We start from the raw sequence: 18,277 nt of genomic DNA, 5'->3' as shown, positions 1-18,277 counted from the left end.
AGAAATACTTAAAGCAGGATTATGCAGCACTGTGTGTATTGTCTAGTGGAAAACAAAACAAAAGGGAAAAAAACACAGAGAAAAAAGATAATAACTACTTAGCATTAAGTAAATACTTAGAATAAAATAGACTTTTTCTAAGGACGTTTAAAGCAGTCACTGCATAGTTTTTGCTACAGTGACTCCAACATATGAATCCCTTTTGTACAGTGGTTTGGGATTTAGCTTTTGCTCTTTTTTCTCCTCACACACCCAAAAAACTCCCCAAAAAACCCTTCTGAACACCAACTGTGACATTTGGATTGGCAGAAGTCTCCAGCTGTTCAGAGCTCTGTGTTTGGGCTCATGTTTTGAGACTGTGATGCAGTATACAGAACAGCAGAGAAGTTTAAATCAGAAAAGACCAAATCAATACGTTCTTCTGTATCTAAAATTGGGTGGGGAGGGGGGGGAGAAGGAAAAAAAGAAAGAGAAAACAAAAATAAAAAACAGACAATGTCTAAAACTGACTCCAGGGTTCTTCACTTTTCAAATCCAGGATATTTTGGTTTTGCAGTGTTTTAGAGGCATCTTTGAGGCTTAGATCCAGATCAGGTGATACTTAGTGCCTCTTTTGAAAGCTCAGAGCCAAATCTCAGCTATTTGGTGAGGACAGAGTCAGTCTGGAAGAATATTTCACACAGATGGGCCTCTCCATGCTCAACCAGGTTACAGAAATGGCAACAGAAATCATAGTGGCTTTCTGTGCCAGGTTGGTAGCCCGTGTGTGTTGAACTGGTGGATTTTGGCATCTCTCGTTATTGCAGGACCAAGTGTGGTGCAACACTGCCCATCTTTTTTTTTCCAGAGGGAACCACATCTCACTGGGTTTGCCAAGACAGAAAGGCCCTTCCTAGTAAGTCAGCTCTTTCTTACCCATGGGACACACTGCTTTACAGCAGTAGGAATATGGCAAGTGAAATGAATTGTTTAAAAATGTGAAATATTCTTTTTGGTCCAAGGATGAGGAGGAATTGTTGGGATGAATCCAGAACTGAGGTATGTCTAGGGATGAAAATGATTCCAGGGGAAGGGAGAAGAGACTCTGAACAGCAAGATTTATTGTGCTGGGATATAGACTCCCAGAAGAAGGGGCTGAAGACATATTGCTGGAATTGCTTAACACCAGATTGGACAAAACACTGGAGGATTTGAAGAGGTTATATAGTCACAGATTTTTAAGGCTAGAAGGAACCACTTAGTCAAACCTCCTGCATGACTCATACCAGGGGATTTGCCTAAATATATTCCTGTTCCAAGTCCAATAGCTGTTAAAAAAACACCCTGCCTAGTTTTAAAAGAAACTCCCAGTTCTAGATAACCCATTGATTTTTGTGATAAGGTGTTCTCATGATTATTTACACACCTTCTTAAAGTGTGAACCATGTTTCTCATGTCAGTTTTCCTAACTTCAACCCTGTGTATCTGCTAAACTAAGAACCTTCTGTGGCAATGCTGTCCCCACGTACTTTTATTCACTTTTATGTCTATCTCAGATGCTTATAACACCAGGTTCACCTCTGCTTTAGCCAGTCTCCCTCTCTCTTCACACAACTCTTGGAAATGCTTATATTCTGCCAACTTTTCCAATTCTAATCCTTCAAAATAAGTACATTTTGAAAAGGAAGAGACATAGCTTCCCCTCCTTAGGAATGGACAAGTGCTCTTTGATATCTCAAATGAGTCCTGCTGCTTGTGATTTACCCCATTTGCCAAGCTCCTTGGATAGGAGACTGTACCTTCAGTGCCAGTATTTTTATAGACTTATTCAACTCAAGCACGCAGTCAGCATTTAAGAGGAAGCAATAGCAGGACTGGGAATGGTTTTGCTTTGTCAACATGTAAAGAGCAAAGAAATGTACTTAAGTGAGTTACTAGAACAAAGGCAATTAAAAGGGCAGTGCTCTGAGATGCTGGTGGAACCATACCATGGCCCTATCTGGTCTGACCTCAATCCCAAGTGGAGTGTGTGCACAGAAGTCAGTTCTGCAGATAGTCAGGGCTGTAAGGGTTTCTCCAGAGCAGATTCTCAGCATAGGATAGGCCACCACTTACCTAGATGCTCTCCTGATGCCAGTTCTGTTCTGGATGCTAATCCTAGGCCTGAATTTATATTAAAATAGTACATATTAAGCCTCATATGTGTGAGTCTCAGGACTCCATTTTAAAATTGATTTGTTGGGTGAGAAGCTAGAGAAGTTTGGGAGGTCATTTAAGCACTAAGCTGTGCTTAGAGTGTTTTGCAATCTTCCTTTCTAAACCAGACCTCCCTGCTCTTTCTTTTTCTGGTCTGTGCTGCTGTGAATTTATATGTGTAGAAGAAAACGCTAAACTTGGTCAGGGCCTTAAAGTGATGCTGTAGTACCTTAATAAAACTGTATTTAGCCTGGTGATATTGTGAAAACTCTTGAAAATATCTTGAAAGTATAAAAGCAAGTTAAATCCTGGGATCAGCTCCCAAATGGATTTGCACTGGAGATTCACACTTGGTGAAATACAGAAAATTGCATTTCATTATGGTACATAAATACTAGTAGAGGGGGACGGTGGCATTTAGAAGAGAGAATCACTCCACCAGAAAACTCACTTCAGCAAAATGATGCAGTCCAGTTGAGCCCTTTTTATGATCAGAGAAATTACTGTTTTTATAGCACACTAAATAAAATCTGCTATTTGAGCTGGAGGTTTATTAGTAAAGGTGATTTTTTCATAGCTGGGGAGGGAGGGGATGAAGAAGAGACGAGGTATGAACATCAAAGTAGAGCTAAGTGTCATTCAGGAAAAGCACAGCAATGTCCCAGAAATGCAGTGCCTGTCATCATCACCTCACCTAGCACCACCAGAGAGACATTTTATGTCACTATTCAGTTATGTTGCTCCAGCAGATTATCACAAGTCTGGTTAAATTTTCCCCACTGCAGAAGACTTGGGTACAGGTGTGGTGAGGAACCTGCAAAAACATCTGTGTGGAAGAGTTATCTGCAGGGAGCCGAATCCAGGGGATGGTAAAATTGATTCTTACAGGAGAGCAGTCAGATTTAGCCAGGGCAGCTTGTGATTTTGCAGCTGAATTTTGCAGAAATCACCCCTTCTATGGTCTTGAAAGGCAACTTGCAGCTGAGTATTTTTATTCCCACAGTGTAAGTTTGTGCCCCAGGAGTCCCAGTGCAGTGCTGGGCATCCTTCTCCAAACCTGTCTTTCATCATTTCTTCAAGATTCGATGGATTTACAATCCCCTGATTGAAGATAAAAGTCTTCAGCCACTGTGTACAGGGCTTCACCTCTAGTCCACAAACAGAGATATCTGCCATGCTTTGGCTTCTTCAAGATGTGCAAAGAAATTTCCCCAGATATCATTTCCTGGGGTTGTTATTGATTCTAGGGAAAGGGGGAGAGTGATCACTTTTTATATGATAACAATGTTGAAAAATAGTCATGTGTTGTGGGGAAACAAGCATAAATCTCCTGAAGCTCCACTCACTCTTTTACAAATGGAACAGGTTACACTGCATGTCTGCTTGGACTGTTACAAGGCCTGCACTCAGTGTTCAAGAGAAAATGAATGTTCCTATTCCCTTCTGTCAGAAAGGTATCATTTTACTGGTGAAAACAAAGCAGATTCCCACTTTGCAGTCTGATCTGAGACCAGCTTTTTGGGAGAGTCCAGACCACATCCTGTCTCTGGATGTGTACACCCTACAGCACCCACTAACTTTGCATGAAGTGCAGTGGCTCATTAGCTCAGTGGGTCCCAACAGAGCCAGAAATTTGCCATGTATTACCTCTCTAGGGAGATTCTGCAAAGAGAATGAACCTCCCATGTTTTGGTTCATGTCAGTGGAGTTCATCTTTTCACAGTGAATTTGCTGAAGGCGCAAGTGATGCTCTCATTGAATTCATGGGACAGGACTCAGATCTTCATTAGGCAAGTCAGAAGACACTATATTTGACCTGTCCTGCAAAATTTCAAAGGGTTTATAACCCAGCTGTGCCTGTTCCAGCAGATTTCTGGACTTTTTGCTAATGTCGTTGTACATTTAATACTTCATGCTAGACCTTAGCTGCAATCAGGGTGCTTTGAAAGAATTAATCTGGCGGTCAGTAACTGCTAAATGAAGTGCATGCTAAAAGAATGATGAGCTAACTGACTGCAGCTCACAGCTTTTATGAGCTTCCCTAAATGCCTGTTTTCAGGTGAATTCAGCATCTCCTTGACATTTAAGGACTCAATTTATAATCAAATTATTTAACTCTAGTGGAAAGAATCACTGGCCTCGATGGAAAAGCCATTTATATTTCTCCCATCCCTTGGAAGAAAAAAAAGAGTATTCAAGGTAACGCTGCAATTCCTATATTAAATGAAGGATAAAAGAAACCTTTCAATGCAAATTAAGAACTTCAGGCTTTTAAAAATTACAGCACAAACTTAAAGTGCACAGCTGTTCACATCCTTAGTTCCAATTTAGCTATCTCATACATGCTGAGGGCAACTAAGATGATGAAGGGCCTTGAGGGGAAGCCACATGGGGATCAGCTGAGGTCACTTGGTGTGTTTAACTGGAGAAGGAAGACTGAGGTCAGATCCCTTTGAAGTTACACCTTCCTCATAAAGGGAAGAGGACAGGCAGGCACTGATCTCTGCTCTGTGGTGACAGTGGCAGGACCTGGGGAATGGCCTGAGGCTGAGTCAGGGCAGGTTTAGGCTGGATATCAGGAAAAGGTTCTTCACCCAGAGGGTGTTTGGGCACTGGAACAGCTCCCCAGAGAATGGGCACAGCACCAAGCCTGACAGACCTCAAGACAAGTTTCAACAATGTACTCAGGCACAGAGGGGAGTTGTTGGGGTGTCCTGTGCAGGGGCAGAAGTTGGACTCAATGATTCTTGTGGGTCCCTGCCAGCTCACCCTATTCTGTCATTCTGTGATTCTGGGATTAACATCCTGGAAAACACCACAAGTCTTTCAGAGATTAATATCCCTTACTGCTCCCATTTCTGCAGGTACCAGTCTGTCTTTGGATCCTTCTGATGTTTTATTTTGGCTGAGCCACTGTATAAATGTACATTTCCCTCTTCAGCTTGAAATTACAGAGGAAAGTGGAAGAGCAAGATGAGGTAGAAACTTGGACAAACGGTGTCATAGATATGCACTGGTGAGAGCAGGTTGAGCGCCGCAGAATTAACCATTCCTGAAGGGATGGAAGTATGTTTTATTCATGAATAATAAAGCCTTAATATCACTCCTGCAGTTAAGTTCATTAGCAAGGGTTTTGAACAAATGAAAGCACTCAGCTCAGCAAAGGCGCCTTGCTCTGCAAGCCCTGGCTTTGTGAATGTAACGTCTGAAACATTTGCCTAAAAATCCTTGTATTGGCTTGAGGCCAAACAAGGACCAAACCAGGGTTATCTCAACAGCTGAATGGGGAAAACTGTATGAGTCCCATTGTAGTCCACCTTAGCTGGTGCCCGATTGTTCTCTCCCAGCTGCCTAACCGAGACAGTAAAGAGTGTTATGGTTAAACACGATATTTAAACTGCATTGTTATGTCGGTGATGATGGGTTCTTTGTTGGAGATGACAGAAAAAATCCCATTGTTTAGAATTTTCCCAGACTCAGTGCTTAATACAAAGCTCTGAAAAGAACAGGGTTGTTTAAACATTTGATAAAGAAAATATGTGCAGCAATGGGTCTGTTCCACCAGTAAGAAGCAGATCAGCCTGCAGTGCCAAATCCTACCTTTATAAATTCAACATGTTGTTGCAATTTGATGAAATAAAATCCTCAGTCCTTCTATGTGGAAAATAGAAGTGTCTGAAAATCATCAGAAGATTGAAACAGTGTCCAAATTATTCCATTTAAAGCTGGTAGCAAAATGAATTTGGAGTAACTTTGGAATGTCTGAATTATTTAGAAAATCAAGATGCTTTACCAGGAATGCATGAAAAATTACAATTCAGAACCATGTGAGCATCTTTGGACTGTTCAGTAATCTCTGCATTGATTTGTCTTTTCCTTGGATAAGTGCTTTAGACAGGGTATCCTCAAAACAATCATGATGCCAAAGCATGAACTTCAGCTTCTCTGTATTGACACAATCGCACAAACACAGTGCACAGTCTGGGATGTTTTGTTTGGTGAATGGACACAAAGAGGTGTTGCTTGGCTTTTAATTAATCCACTCCCACCCCATGCTGTGTCGTGCTCTCATGGGCATTTTTGCATAAATTCCTGAATCTCTTTGTATGTCAAATAAATGTTCGGGGGTTGGAAATAGATTATCTTTAAGGTCCCTTCTAACTTAAACCATTCTATGATTCTGTGATCCACACTCCAGTGAGCATGATGGTTGTTTGGGCTTTGTGCTCTTTGAGACCCAGGGAGCTGTAGAAGGAATAAACTCTGGCAGTGATAAATTTGCAACAGTACTCTGGAAAATCCATTATTTTGGAACTATAGCAATGAATTTTATGTCAGTGTTACTGATGTATTTTCTATTGGTGTTTCCCTTATAATTAAAGCCCCTACATCAGTTTTGAGCTAGATTCAGTGGAGTTCCTCAGAAGACACCACTGCTTGTACTTTCAGCAAGTTGTTTTCTGGTTTGTATCCCTCATCCATGGCTAGAGTCATTGAGAATCTGAGAAAATTCCTAAGACTAGTTCAGAGACTTGCAATTATGAACTGACTCCACTTGATCACAGGCTCCTCACACCTCATGTGCATGACTGCTCAGCCTGTAAGCCATCAGGCCAAAGTTATATTTGCCTGAGTCTGCTGTCTCCTCCACTTGGCATCTTTTATTTACATTGTAATTCTACCTTGGGAAAGCTCAGTGCACTCACCAAAAGACATGAAATATCTCCAACCTGTAGCTCTGATTAGAGCCTGTAAGTGAGCAGTTTACAGCTGTCCCATTGGGACACAAGGGGAAATGCTCAATTTTGAGCAAGAGTATGAGCTGAGCCAGGATTATTTATTCATGTTTTGGAGCTAGAAATCTCATTTTTTTTCTTTCTTTCAAAGGGTTTTTTGTTTTTGTTTTTTTTTCTCTAGTAACATGTGTTCATGCAAGTCTAGGAAGCAGAAACTAAAGAGAAAGCTTTTTCAAGGGGAACAAATAATTTGGAGATTCTCCAGTTTTTAGGAACTCAAGACAAGAACAGAGATTGATTTTTCAGAAGGCAAGTGCCCATTGCATTTTCAGCCAGTGCCTGCAGATTTATTCATTCAGCCTGGAACATCTCAGGCTGACAGTTTGCTAGACACTATAGTTCTAAGGATTGTCTCCAGTACTTTTGGGTATAAACCCAAGTTGAGCAGGTATGAAGTCAGGCCTGCCTTCCCTCTGAACTGGCTGTGTATAAGTCCACTCTACATGAAGGATTTCTGCCACAGCAGATTGCTGTGTCTGAGCTAATACTCTCCTCTGTATGGCTAGGAGACAACACCTGGGGATCCAGCACCTTGCCAGCTCAGCAGGAAAAGCAGAGCATGTGCACACATACATCACAGTCTCACCCAATGGATTTCCAACGAGATGCCAGCTCCTAAGTGCCAAAGGTGCTACCAAAAATGGCTTACAAGTTCCTAGACCACACAGAGTTTTTATATGGTGTTTTGATGAGATTTGTTCTTACTAGAGTGGCAGGGGTGGCCCTGAGATAAAAGCAAGCCCTTCCCAATACTCTGATTTTAAGTGACCTTATGCATTTAGGAAACTCTTTACTCTTTTTCTTTCTTTTTTTCTTTTTTTAAAATTTTGTTTCCAGCCCTGTGAAGAAGATAACAAAGGATGGTACATCTCCAGAGCACACTGATGTGTCACTGTGGATCCCAATCCCCACAGACGCTCCTGATGTTATTAATTTTTAAAACAAACTTGCTGATTGAGGTTCTGACTGCCTTTAAATTGTCTCTGCAAGGAGACTGTGTACTAATTAACCCACAGAAACAATCAATGATGTACCTTTTTCAAATTTCAGGGTGATTAGAATATGAAAATGAAGAGCACAATGGTGCAGATGTTTTAAAATCACAGCAGACAGCAATTAGTGACATGGGAACCAGCTGCTTATCTCTCCAGATAAAGCCTCTTAATAGGGAATTACACTTGAGGAGCCATTACACAGATGGATCTGCAAATGATTTAAAGAGGGGGCGTTGTGGTATTAACTTTAATTTGCAAGCCAGATTCTTGACAAGCTTTATGTGTGTTACCTCCTCAAAAAAGGTGTATTTTGAGCAGGAGGGATCATCTCTTTAAGCACTCACTTTTTTTTTTTTTTTTCCAGGTGTTGGGTTTCTCTAAATGTATATTTTATAGTAAATAAATAGTATTTTAAGTGGGTTTTTTTTAATTTGTATTTTTATATAATCATTGTTATTATTTTACTAGGCTATTGATTTTGTTGCTGTCATCTCCTCCAAGTTTTTGTGTTTGGATTGTAAGGAGCCATGTGGGTTTAGATGGAAGCTGAGTCAAGGGAACAAATATGCAGATTGAATAAAAGAGTCCCTGAGGGATGGATTCTGCTGCTGGGTACTACTTGCAGAGTAGGGTGCTGCTCCTCATGGGACTGGTGTAGTATCGTCTCCTCAACTGCAAGGGCTGCATACCAGAATAAAACTGGTTTGGGGAGTAATCACATCTGCAGGTGCAGGGTTGCACAGGTCTTCAGGGACAGGTATAAACGCAGAACATAAAAATTCTTTTGTCTATGACTACTGGTCACCGGTGTATGGGATCTATCCTGCTCACAGGTCCACCCACCACTGCCAAAGCTGAGGCCTGAAACTCATGAGTTTGTCATCCAAATCTTACTCTGTTAATAAGGGAAATCTAATCTTATTCTTATAGTCTAAGGTTTAGCATGTGCTGGATGTGCTCAAGCCTTTTTGCAGTTACAAAAGCTATCATCTTCTTTATGTGTATTTTATTTTCTTTAAAGGAAAGTTGGGATTATTTAACCTACTAAAAACAGTAAACTGTATATGAAGAGAAATATTGACCAAGTATGCTGAGTTGTAGTAAAATTATGTTAATTAATTTGCACCTCTACTTCCACAAAAGAAGAAGGAGCAGACCCTCAGTGCAGAATAGCTGACTATGGAAGCAAATCCCATTTAATAAAAGGGCAAATAACAAGCACAGGCTGATGCTGAAATTTTTAGGGTCTCATAAACTAAAAAGTAAATAAAGATAAATCTTCACGTTTTCATGAAAAAAAGACACTATTCTTGATGCTGGTATCAGCTGGCTGCCAGAGGACCTCTATTCAAGTCAACAGCCCCATGGAGCTGGAGAATATTACATACTTACTGACAAATGAAGTAAAGAATTTGGGTGAAAGGTATCAAGATACAGGTTTCTTAAGATTCTCTCACCATCCTGACAGGTCTGACAACTGACATCTCTATCAGCTTAGCAGAGCCTTGGCTTAGCTGGGCAAGGCCTCATTGGCTTTTGGGGATGGTGTTCACACAGCAGGAAAAATTGAAGTCTAAACATTAGGATCAATGGGATCAAACAGCAATCCAGATGAATACATGAGGAATAAGATGCACTTGGCTGCATTACTTGCAACTGATTTAGTAGTGCTTTTAGGTAAACAGTCCCTACATATCCATTGCAGCCTCTGAAACCCAACCTGATGCAGCCAAATCGTTTCTAGTCACTGTGCTGCAGAAGAATTATTTTTGGGTGGTATGAATGTGTCTGGCAAGGTAGAGCAAATAAATGTTACGCTGGAAGAAGTTTCATGAGGAAACCCAGCAGACTGTAATGTGCTTGGGCAGATATATAGTTCTGACATCCTGCTTAGGAAATGGAGTCCCCTGATCCTGCAGACCAGTCATTTTTTGAAGGCTTGTTGAAATTGGAGTGCTTATCTGTGTGATTAAATGCCTCCAGAGTTGGCACCTTTGATGACATAGGCATATCTTTCTCATGAATTTTAAGATTGATGTGGTGGTGGCCTGTGCTGCTAGAGCAATGACAGGGCTATCATTAGGGATGTGTTGGGAGTTACATCATCACTATATAATGTACAGGCCAAGGAAATGAAGCTGGAGGAGCCAAGCCATATATCAGCATCCATCGCTGATCTATAGCTGGCCTCTCTATTCTGAGCCCTTATTAAATGCTTTAAAATACAGATCAGAGATTATTGCTCCTTCTAGACCATGGATCTCTGTGTGTGTGATAGATATGGAGGGACTAGGGTGTTGCTAGAGTGTGATGGTTTTGTTTCCTGCTGTAACCCTCCTTCTTTTTTTAAAATCTTTTTTTTCTCACTCTCTCTCTTCCAAATGAAATGTTTCAGGTCATTTAGTTTCACGGCTCAGCACTTGTAAGTAATGTGGGTGTAAGGAGCTGGTTTGGCTGCAGCTAGCAGGCTGGGATCTGTTCAGAAACAGCCTGGCCCTGTCCCAGTGTGGGTGCTGGGGCCCACGAGAGGCTTCAGCCCAGCATTTCCAGGGTTTCTTCACATCACAGATTGTGGTACCTCAGGAAGATGAAGTTTTATGTGATGCTGGAGTGAAGCAAAGCCAGGGGATGGCCCATCCATCTCTTTGTGCCAGGACACCCAGCCTAGGGGCAGCAGGAGAAGCCTAAATGGCCCAGGCAAAATGGATCTCAGGAGCTTTGGGACCAGTTTCAAATACTTAAAATAAAACAAACTGTAAAACTCCAGTGCTAGTGCTGCTGGTTTCCCCTCCCTGGACCCATTCCAAGATGAGCGCTGATGGGCCCCCTTTTCTTAAGGAGGGTATCAGTGTGGGTTGTGTCCTCTGTGTGCTCTGAGGCTCATTCGTGGGAGGCCACTGTGAGGAAGAGGAGGAGAAGGATTCATTCCCCAAGGGCTGTTTATGCTTTCAGCTCTTTTCTCAGGCTGAGGAAGCTGGGTGTCTGTCACCCACGACATCTGCAGCTCCGCCACAGCTGCGTGCTTTCGTTCTCTCACTCCACAATTCCTGGAAATCTCTGTTTTCCCTGAGCATAGCTGCTCCATGTGCACGACAGCTGAACTATCCACAGGATTTAAGAGTCCCTGGTTGCTGCTCAGACAACAGACCAGAAAACTTCATCGTTATTGCCTATTCCAGGAAAGCCACATGTCTATATTTATATGGGCATGAAAGATAGCTCAGCATCAATTTGTCAATAATGTGCATGTTTAGTGGCCACTAAATAATGTGCCATAGTCTTTGTGTTGTCTAGTCCTTTTCAAACTTCTCCAAAGTTGCTCAGAGCTAGGGACTCCCCATTTCCCAACTCCGAGCTCTCTCATGCCCTTTTGCCTGCTTGCCCCAAAATTTCTGTTGCAAACATGCCAAAGGGAGATCTAATGGGCTACCAATAGAAACTTTATTGTAGCAGGGTGTTTGCAGGAACACAACACACACAGCAATTATTATCTACTTTTCTTTCCTTGGTTATGTTTTTATTTAAAGTCTCATTATTTATTTGACATTCACAACAGCGTCTGTAGTTCGTACACCTAGTACTGTTTGTAGTACTAGGTGTACAAAAGCAGTTGTACGGTCTGACCCAGAGCTTTACAAAAAAAAAAAAAAAAAAAAAAAAAAAAAAAAAAAAAAAAACCAAAAAAAAACCACCAAAAAAACCACACTCCAAAACAACAGATCAAACAAAGAAAGTAAAAAACAAAAGGATAGATACTTTTGCTTTAAAAGGAAAAAGTTACAGCTGTAGTAAATAATTTTTTTAGCTGGAGACTCACCAAGATAAAAACAGTAGAGTTTCTTTTGCTCTGTAACAGTCTTCAGCATAATTCTGCCCTTACTGTAACCTCTGTGGCTTGAAGAGCTCCTGTCAGAGTAGAAATCATGTTGAAAATATCTCTCACCAAGATTGCAAAGAGCAGAGTTTTAAAATGGAAAGGGAGTAATGCAAATCTTGAACCTGCCAAGTGTGCCTCACACACTTTAATTGCCTCACACATGATTTTAAGGACTAAGCATGCAGGGATGACTTCCATGTGGAAATTCAAGTAAATCTTTGCAGAATCTGCCTGCATAGGGAAGTGGACCCAAGGGTTTTCGTCTTGTTTGTTACAGCTTCCAAGATAATTTTTTAGTTTTCTTGTTTACAATAATGAGTTTAATTGCTGCTGTTGAGCCTCAAGTTCTGTGAGCGATTATTTGTCAGAAAAAAGGCATTCTCACCAGGAGGCTGAGTTTCACCATTCATCTATTGAAAGGGATTATTTCACTCGTGTTTTAAATTAAAAATCAATAGAATATGTTCCCTTAGCAATTTTACATTTATAGAACTATTTCCACTGTTTTTAGAGTAGGGGAACCAAACAAAACATGTTTATGGTGCATGAAATCTAAATGCAAGTATAGGAAGATTTTGTAAAGGTTCCTAACTTTTACAAAGGCATTGTTGATATTCACTGCATAAACAAAGAGCTGCAGTGGTTATGAACAGACTGCTAAACTAAACTGTTTTCCTGTTTATTTTCTGCTCCCTTTCCAGGTTTATGACAGGCCACAAAAACATGCTGCTCTGCACTATGATCCGGGCCTCCAACAAGACTTCACCAGTGACACCTTAAAATCAAAGCACCAGCAGAAAAGTAGCAACCAGCACCACATTGACTGGTCAGCGAGCTCCGACACTGGACCTGCTTCTCAGAGTTGCTTCATCAACGCAGAGCCCAGTAGAGAAGCAATTAGTGCCACCAAGATCTCTACTCTGGAAGCAGGAGTTTCCTACAGCAAATCCCAGGCCAAGAAGTCCTGCAGCAGCAGCACGTGGGGGCAGCTGTCTGTCAGCAGTAAAGAGCTGGCAATTTGCAGTGCAGTCCCATCACCCAACGGCATCAGCACCGCCACCCAGCCGAGCAGTGCCCCCGACTGCAATGGGCTTTTGCCTCTTGGAGATCAAGAGGGAGGTGTGCAGCTGGAGGCCCCTGAGCAGCCCACTGGAAGTATGAAGAAGAAGTCCAGCAAAAAGGACTTGATGAGCCAAACCATCCAAACCACAGACATCGAGTGGGTAAAGAGCGCTCAGAAAGCATTTGACAGCAAATCCCATGACAGCATGGAAGGGAAAAAGGAGTCTTACTCGATGGACAGCATGATGGATACATCACCCTTGAAGCAGAATTCTGTTTCTGCCAGCACTTGTGAAAGTGACACCAATCACGTACGAATTACTATCCCAATAAAGTCTCCGACAGCAGATGCATCTGGCCACAAAAGGAAAAAGAGGCAATCCATTAAATCCTCCATAGAGAAAACTATCCAGGAGAAAAGCCTACCTTCCGTGCTTGCTTTGAGCAATGAAATGGCAAACAGGACCAGCTCTCAACCAGAGGGGAGTAAAAAAGATCTTCGAGCCACAAAGCCAGGGAAAGTGATTGAAAATGAGTCCCCCCTAGTAGCTATTGACAGTGGTGTGTTCATGGACAAAGCGCCCCCCAACAGTGCCGCCCGACTAAGAAAACCTCTACCGGTGACATCTACTCTCCTACCCACCAGTCTTTCCACAGCTGGCAAATCGCCTGACGTCCAGCACCCCAAACATGCAGCTAAGCGTCGGTGGACCTGCAGCAAACCTAAATCTATTCTTCGGGAGCCCTCCCTGACAACATCTGAGAAGCTGATGGTGGAGCCTCCTTCAGCCTATCCCATCACACCATCCAGCCCTCTGTATACCAATACAGACAGTCTTACTGTGATCACACCTGTCAAGAAAAAAAGAGGACGACCAAAGAAACAGCCTTTGCTCACTGTTGAAACCATTCATGAGGGGACCTCCACCAGCCCAGTGAGTCCAATCAATCGTGAATTTCCAGGAACAAAGAAAAGGAAAAGGAGAAGGAATCTGGCCAAGTTTGCTCAGATGGTTCCAGGAGAGGACAAGTCCATCAGTGAACTCAAATTTCACAAAAAGGTCGGGAAACTTGGGGTCTTGGATAAGAAGACCATCAAGACCATTAATAAAATGAAAACCCTCAAGAGGAAGAACATTCTCAATCAGATCTTGTCCTCCTGCTCCAGCAGCATAGCTCTGAAAGCAAAAGTCCAGCCACCATCTAGTGCTGGGCCAACCACTATTGATGCCAGACTAGGGAAGCAGATTAATGTCAGCAAGAGGGGGACTATCTACATAGGTAAAAAACGGGGCAGAAAGCCAAGGGCAGAGCTGCAGCCTCAGCCAGAAGAACCTAAGACAGCCATCAAGCACTCAAGGCCTGTTTCCAGCCAGCCAGAAAACCCAGCAGTGCCTTCCAACTTGCAGTCACTTGTGGCGTCGTCACCAGCAGCTATTCATCCGCTTTCAACACAATTAGTGGGGATCAATGGCAACCTCAGCCCTGCAAGCACTGAAACTAATTTTTCAGAGTTAAAAACTATGCCAAATCTTCAACCTATCAGTGCTCTTCCTACAAAAACCCAGAAAGGAATGCACAGTGGAACTTGGAAGCTGTCTCCACCCAGGCTAATGGCTAATTCACCTTCTCACCTCTGTGAAATAGGTTCTCTGAAAGAAGTCACGCTGTCGCCAGTGAGCGAGTCTCACAGTGAGGAAACCATACCGAGCGACAGTGGGATAGGTACAGACAACAACAGCACCTCTGACCAAGCCGAGAAAAGCTCAGAATCCCGCCGGAGATACTCCTTCGATTTCTGCACCCTCGACAACCCAGAGGCTATCCCATCTGACACCAGCACAAAGAACAGGCATGGTCACAGGCAGAAACATCTCATTGTGGATAACTTTCTCTCTCATGAAAGTATTAAAAAGCCAAAGCACAAGAGGAAAAGAAAAAGCCTGCAGAACAGAGATGACCTCCAGTTTCTGGCAGACCTTGAGGAACTCATCAATAAGTTTCAAGTGTTCAGGATTTCCCATAGAAGTTATACATTTTATCATGAAAATCCATATCCCAGCATCTTCAGGATTAATTTTGATCACTACTACCCTGTGCCATACATCCAGTATGACCCATTGCTCTATCTTCGCAGGACCTCTGATATGAAGTCTAAGAAGAAGCGTGGTAGACCTGCCAAAACCAATGACACCATGACAAAGGTGCCTTTTTTACAAGGGTTCGGTTACCCTATTCCCAGTGGGAGTTACTATGCACCCTATGGAATGCCTTACACATCAATGCCTATGATGAATCTTGGTTACTACGGTCAGTATCCAGCTCCTTTGTACCTGTCTCACACGCTTGGAGCGGCTTCCCCATTTATGAGACCTACCGTGCCCCCACCCCAATTCCATGCAAGCTCTCATATGAAGATGTCCACCACTGCCAAACACAAAGTAAAACACGGAGTGCACCTACAGACCCCTGTGGGAATGGGCCTTGGAGACATGCAGTCCTCTTTGGCTCCTCCAAAGGTTGGAGGAACGAGCCTTTCAAGTGGCCGACTTCACAAAAGGAAACACAAACATAAGCACAAGCATAAGGATGAGCGGATATTGGGGACTCACGAAGATCTGAGTGGTCTCTTTGCTAGCAAGTCCACTGGCTTCTCCAGCCACACCATCAACGAGAGGCTGAGTGGCTCTGACAAAGACCTGTCCTTGCTCAACGAGAAGAGCAAGCACAAGGAGAAGCAGAAGCACCAGCATTGTGAAACCGGGCACAAAGGCTCAAAGAATAACTTTGAAGTGGATACGCTGTCTACGCTATCACTTTCTGATGCCCAGCAGTGGTCACAGAGTAAAGATAAAAGTGATTCAAGCAGTGATCCTATTGACTCTTGCACAAAGAGATACTCTGGTAATACTGAGAGTAATGGAAGGTCAGAGTCCCTGGACATGTTTGGTGAAATAAATTCCTCAAGTGAGAAGCGGGACAATGATGCAAGTGGGAATAAAAGAAGAAGCTTTGAAGGCTTTGGAACTTACAGGGAAAAGGACATTCAGCCCTTCAAGACAAATAGGAAGGACAGAAGTACTTTTGATTCTTCAGCCTCTTCAGGTAAGCTTTGTTTTATTCTATTTTACTTTTACTATTTACTACACTTAAATTTCAGTGCTGAACAGAGGGACTCACTATTTACAGGAAATACATTTATGAGATAATAACTTCTCTGGCTTTTGTAACTGACTCATTCTTCATCCAAACTTAGTGGAGATCAACAAGAAAGTTGGCCACAACTTAAGCCCAAAGTTTTAAAAGTCTTTGAGGTGTTACACAGCACATTTATAAATATTTGTCCTGCCTTCACCTGTCTCTAATGCCTTGTTGCACTTTTTCCTAAAATCTGATCATTGCATTCTGCAACAGCAGCAGTTGTAATACCTGTTGGCAAGGTGGTCAGTGTTTAACATTACATGACCAAATTCACTGTCCAGCCTTTGGGAGAAGAGCAGAGTCTCTGCTCTGGCTCATAAATTGAGCAAAATCCATTTGTTGATGGGACAGATCAGACAGGTGGGAATGTGTGAAGCAGTGTCCCACTAATGTATTCTACTCTTGATCTAGAGGCACCCACCATGGTGATGGCTGGGCTGTATATTTGGAGATCCTGGGTACAGTCCTAATGTAAATCTGTCACTTTCAGTCCGCAGGTGACATGTAAAATAATTATCCTGAGCATTGAGTGGCTATGGGAAGGGACTGGTGTCATGGAAACAAACCCTCTCCAACGGGCTCTGAAGAGTTTTAGGTCTTGTGACTTGGAAATAAGTCTGGGTAAATGAAGAAGGAGGAAGGTCCTTTTGGCTGCTAAGGACCTCTGTTCCTCTACTGCAGAGTGGGGAAAAAGGGAATCTGAATCTTGCCTGAGAGACTGAATTGTACTTTACAATAGGGAGCTGCCTTTGTGATGACAGAGAGGCAGGTGTTTTAGTGCATTATAAATGAATTTAGCTTGGGAGCAAGCCCAGTGCTTCTACACCATCAGATATTTATCACAAAACAGATTTCACGCTTAGCTCTGGAAAGGGCTTTGAGCTTTGCTGAACCAACCAGTGGTGGATGAGATTCTAATGTGCTAAAAAAGAGCTTCAAAGAAAAGTAGCAGATAGCCGTCAAAATTAAAGAAAATTAACTGAGAACACAGGAGTAGAGAATTTGTATAACTTGCCAGTATAAGGCTCTAAAGTTTTTTACTGACTTGTAACTGATCAAGTTCCAAAGACTGCTCATACTTAAGCCACCTAAACATTTCCAATTCCTTCACCAAGACCAGAATCTGAAATACAGTAGCGAAAAGCCATCTGAAATGACAGATTACCCCATGAAAACATGCCTGTACATGACATCTTATTATATTTCACCAGCTGTGACATCAAAAAATGATACATCCAAAAATATAGGAACAGAGATTGAAACAAGTCTCTGAACATCAGAGTTGCAATGTGCCTGACAAGGAACAAAGGTATTCTCCACCAAGTGCAGCAGTGGCTATTTCATTAAGGAAATTGTGTCCTGGTACGTAGGATTAAAAGGCTTCAAAGTGTTTAACAAGTTTATTTTTCTTTTTTTTAATGCAAATTCACTGATTTCACAGTTTCATAACAGACTTTGCATTTGCAGCCTTTTTGCTCTTTAAACCGAAGACATTTTTTGCTAAATCTATAATTTTCTATATTTTTCACTAAGGCATTTCACTGTCAAAATTCCCAACAGTGTTGAACTCAAACTAGTTTCCAAAGTAGGGGCATGATTCCCACCAGGCTGACTTGAAGATGGAATTACTAAAGAAAAAGCTGATTTCATATTATTTTCCTTCATTTTATTCCCCATGACAATAAAAGTATAAGATGGAGGGCTAGAATTTGCCATGGGAGTGCCATTAGATTTGTATTTTAAGCTTTCTAAACTAGCTCTTGCTTAAACTGAAATTATTATTTTTGTTTACTTTTGCTCTTCATGATTACAGCGGCACAGCTTTTCCTATGACCTAATCCATCAACTGTCAGATTATCTATTTATTTCTTCATTGTCATGCTATTATTTAGATAGAAATATCATCTGCAGTTAGGTAAGCAAAGCCAGATAACCAGAGCCATACCTTGCACTACAAGGAAAAATACTAAACCTAAACAGCTCTGCCAAGAAAGGCCCAGAGCCAAGACTGCTCATTAAAGCCTAGAAACATCTGTCTGCTTAGACTGCCTAAGATCTCAGTGCAGCTTTTTTTCCTCTCTGCTTTTGACCTTCACTGGGATTCCCATCAGAGGTCTGCACTTGAGTCTAGCCATAACTATTTAACTAGTTCCCACAGAGGGAGGATTGCT

At 42.1% G+C, this 18,277-nt stretch overlaps 1 protein-coding gene across 2 annotated transcripts in view; it reads left to right on the top strand.

Annotated features, from left to right (window-relative positions):
* The window catches only part of SETBP1 (SET binding protein 1), a 268,327-nt gene that overhangs the window by 171,972 nt on the left and 78,078 nt on the right, over positions 1-18,277 (top strand). For both annotated transcript variants that reach the window (XM_063422644.1, XM_063422643.1), the window contains one exon: positions 12,545-16,010. In XM_063422644.1, coding sequence (XP_063278714.1) covers positions 12,545-16,010 — 3,466 coding nt within the window. The remainder of the gene's footprint in view (positions 1-12,544; positions 16,011-18,277) is intronic.

The sequence above is a fragment of the Prinia subflava genome, chromosome Z (assembly GCF_021018805.1).
Source record: "Prinia subflava isolate CZ2003 ecotype Zambia chromosome Z, Cam_Psub_1.2, whole genome shotgun sequence".
In the NCBI taxonomy this organism is placed as follows: domain Eukaryota; kingdom Metazoa; phylum Chordata; class Aves; order Passeriformes; family Cisticolidae; genus Prinia; species Prinia subflava.
Note: the sequence above shows the minus strand (reverse complement) of the source record. Positions and strands in the feature narration are given on the sequence as shown.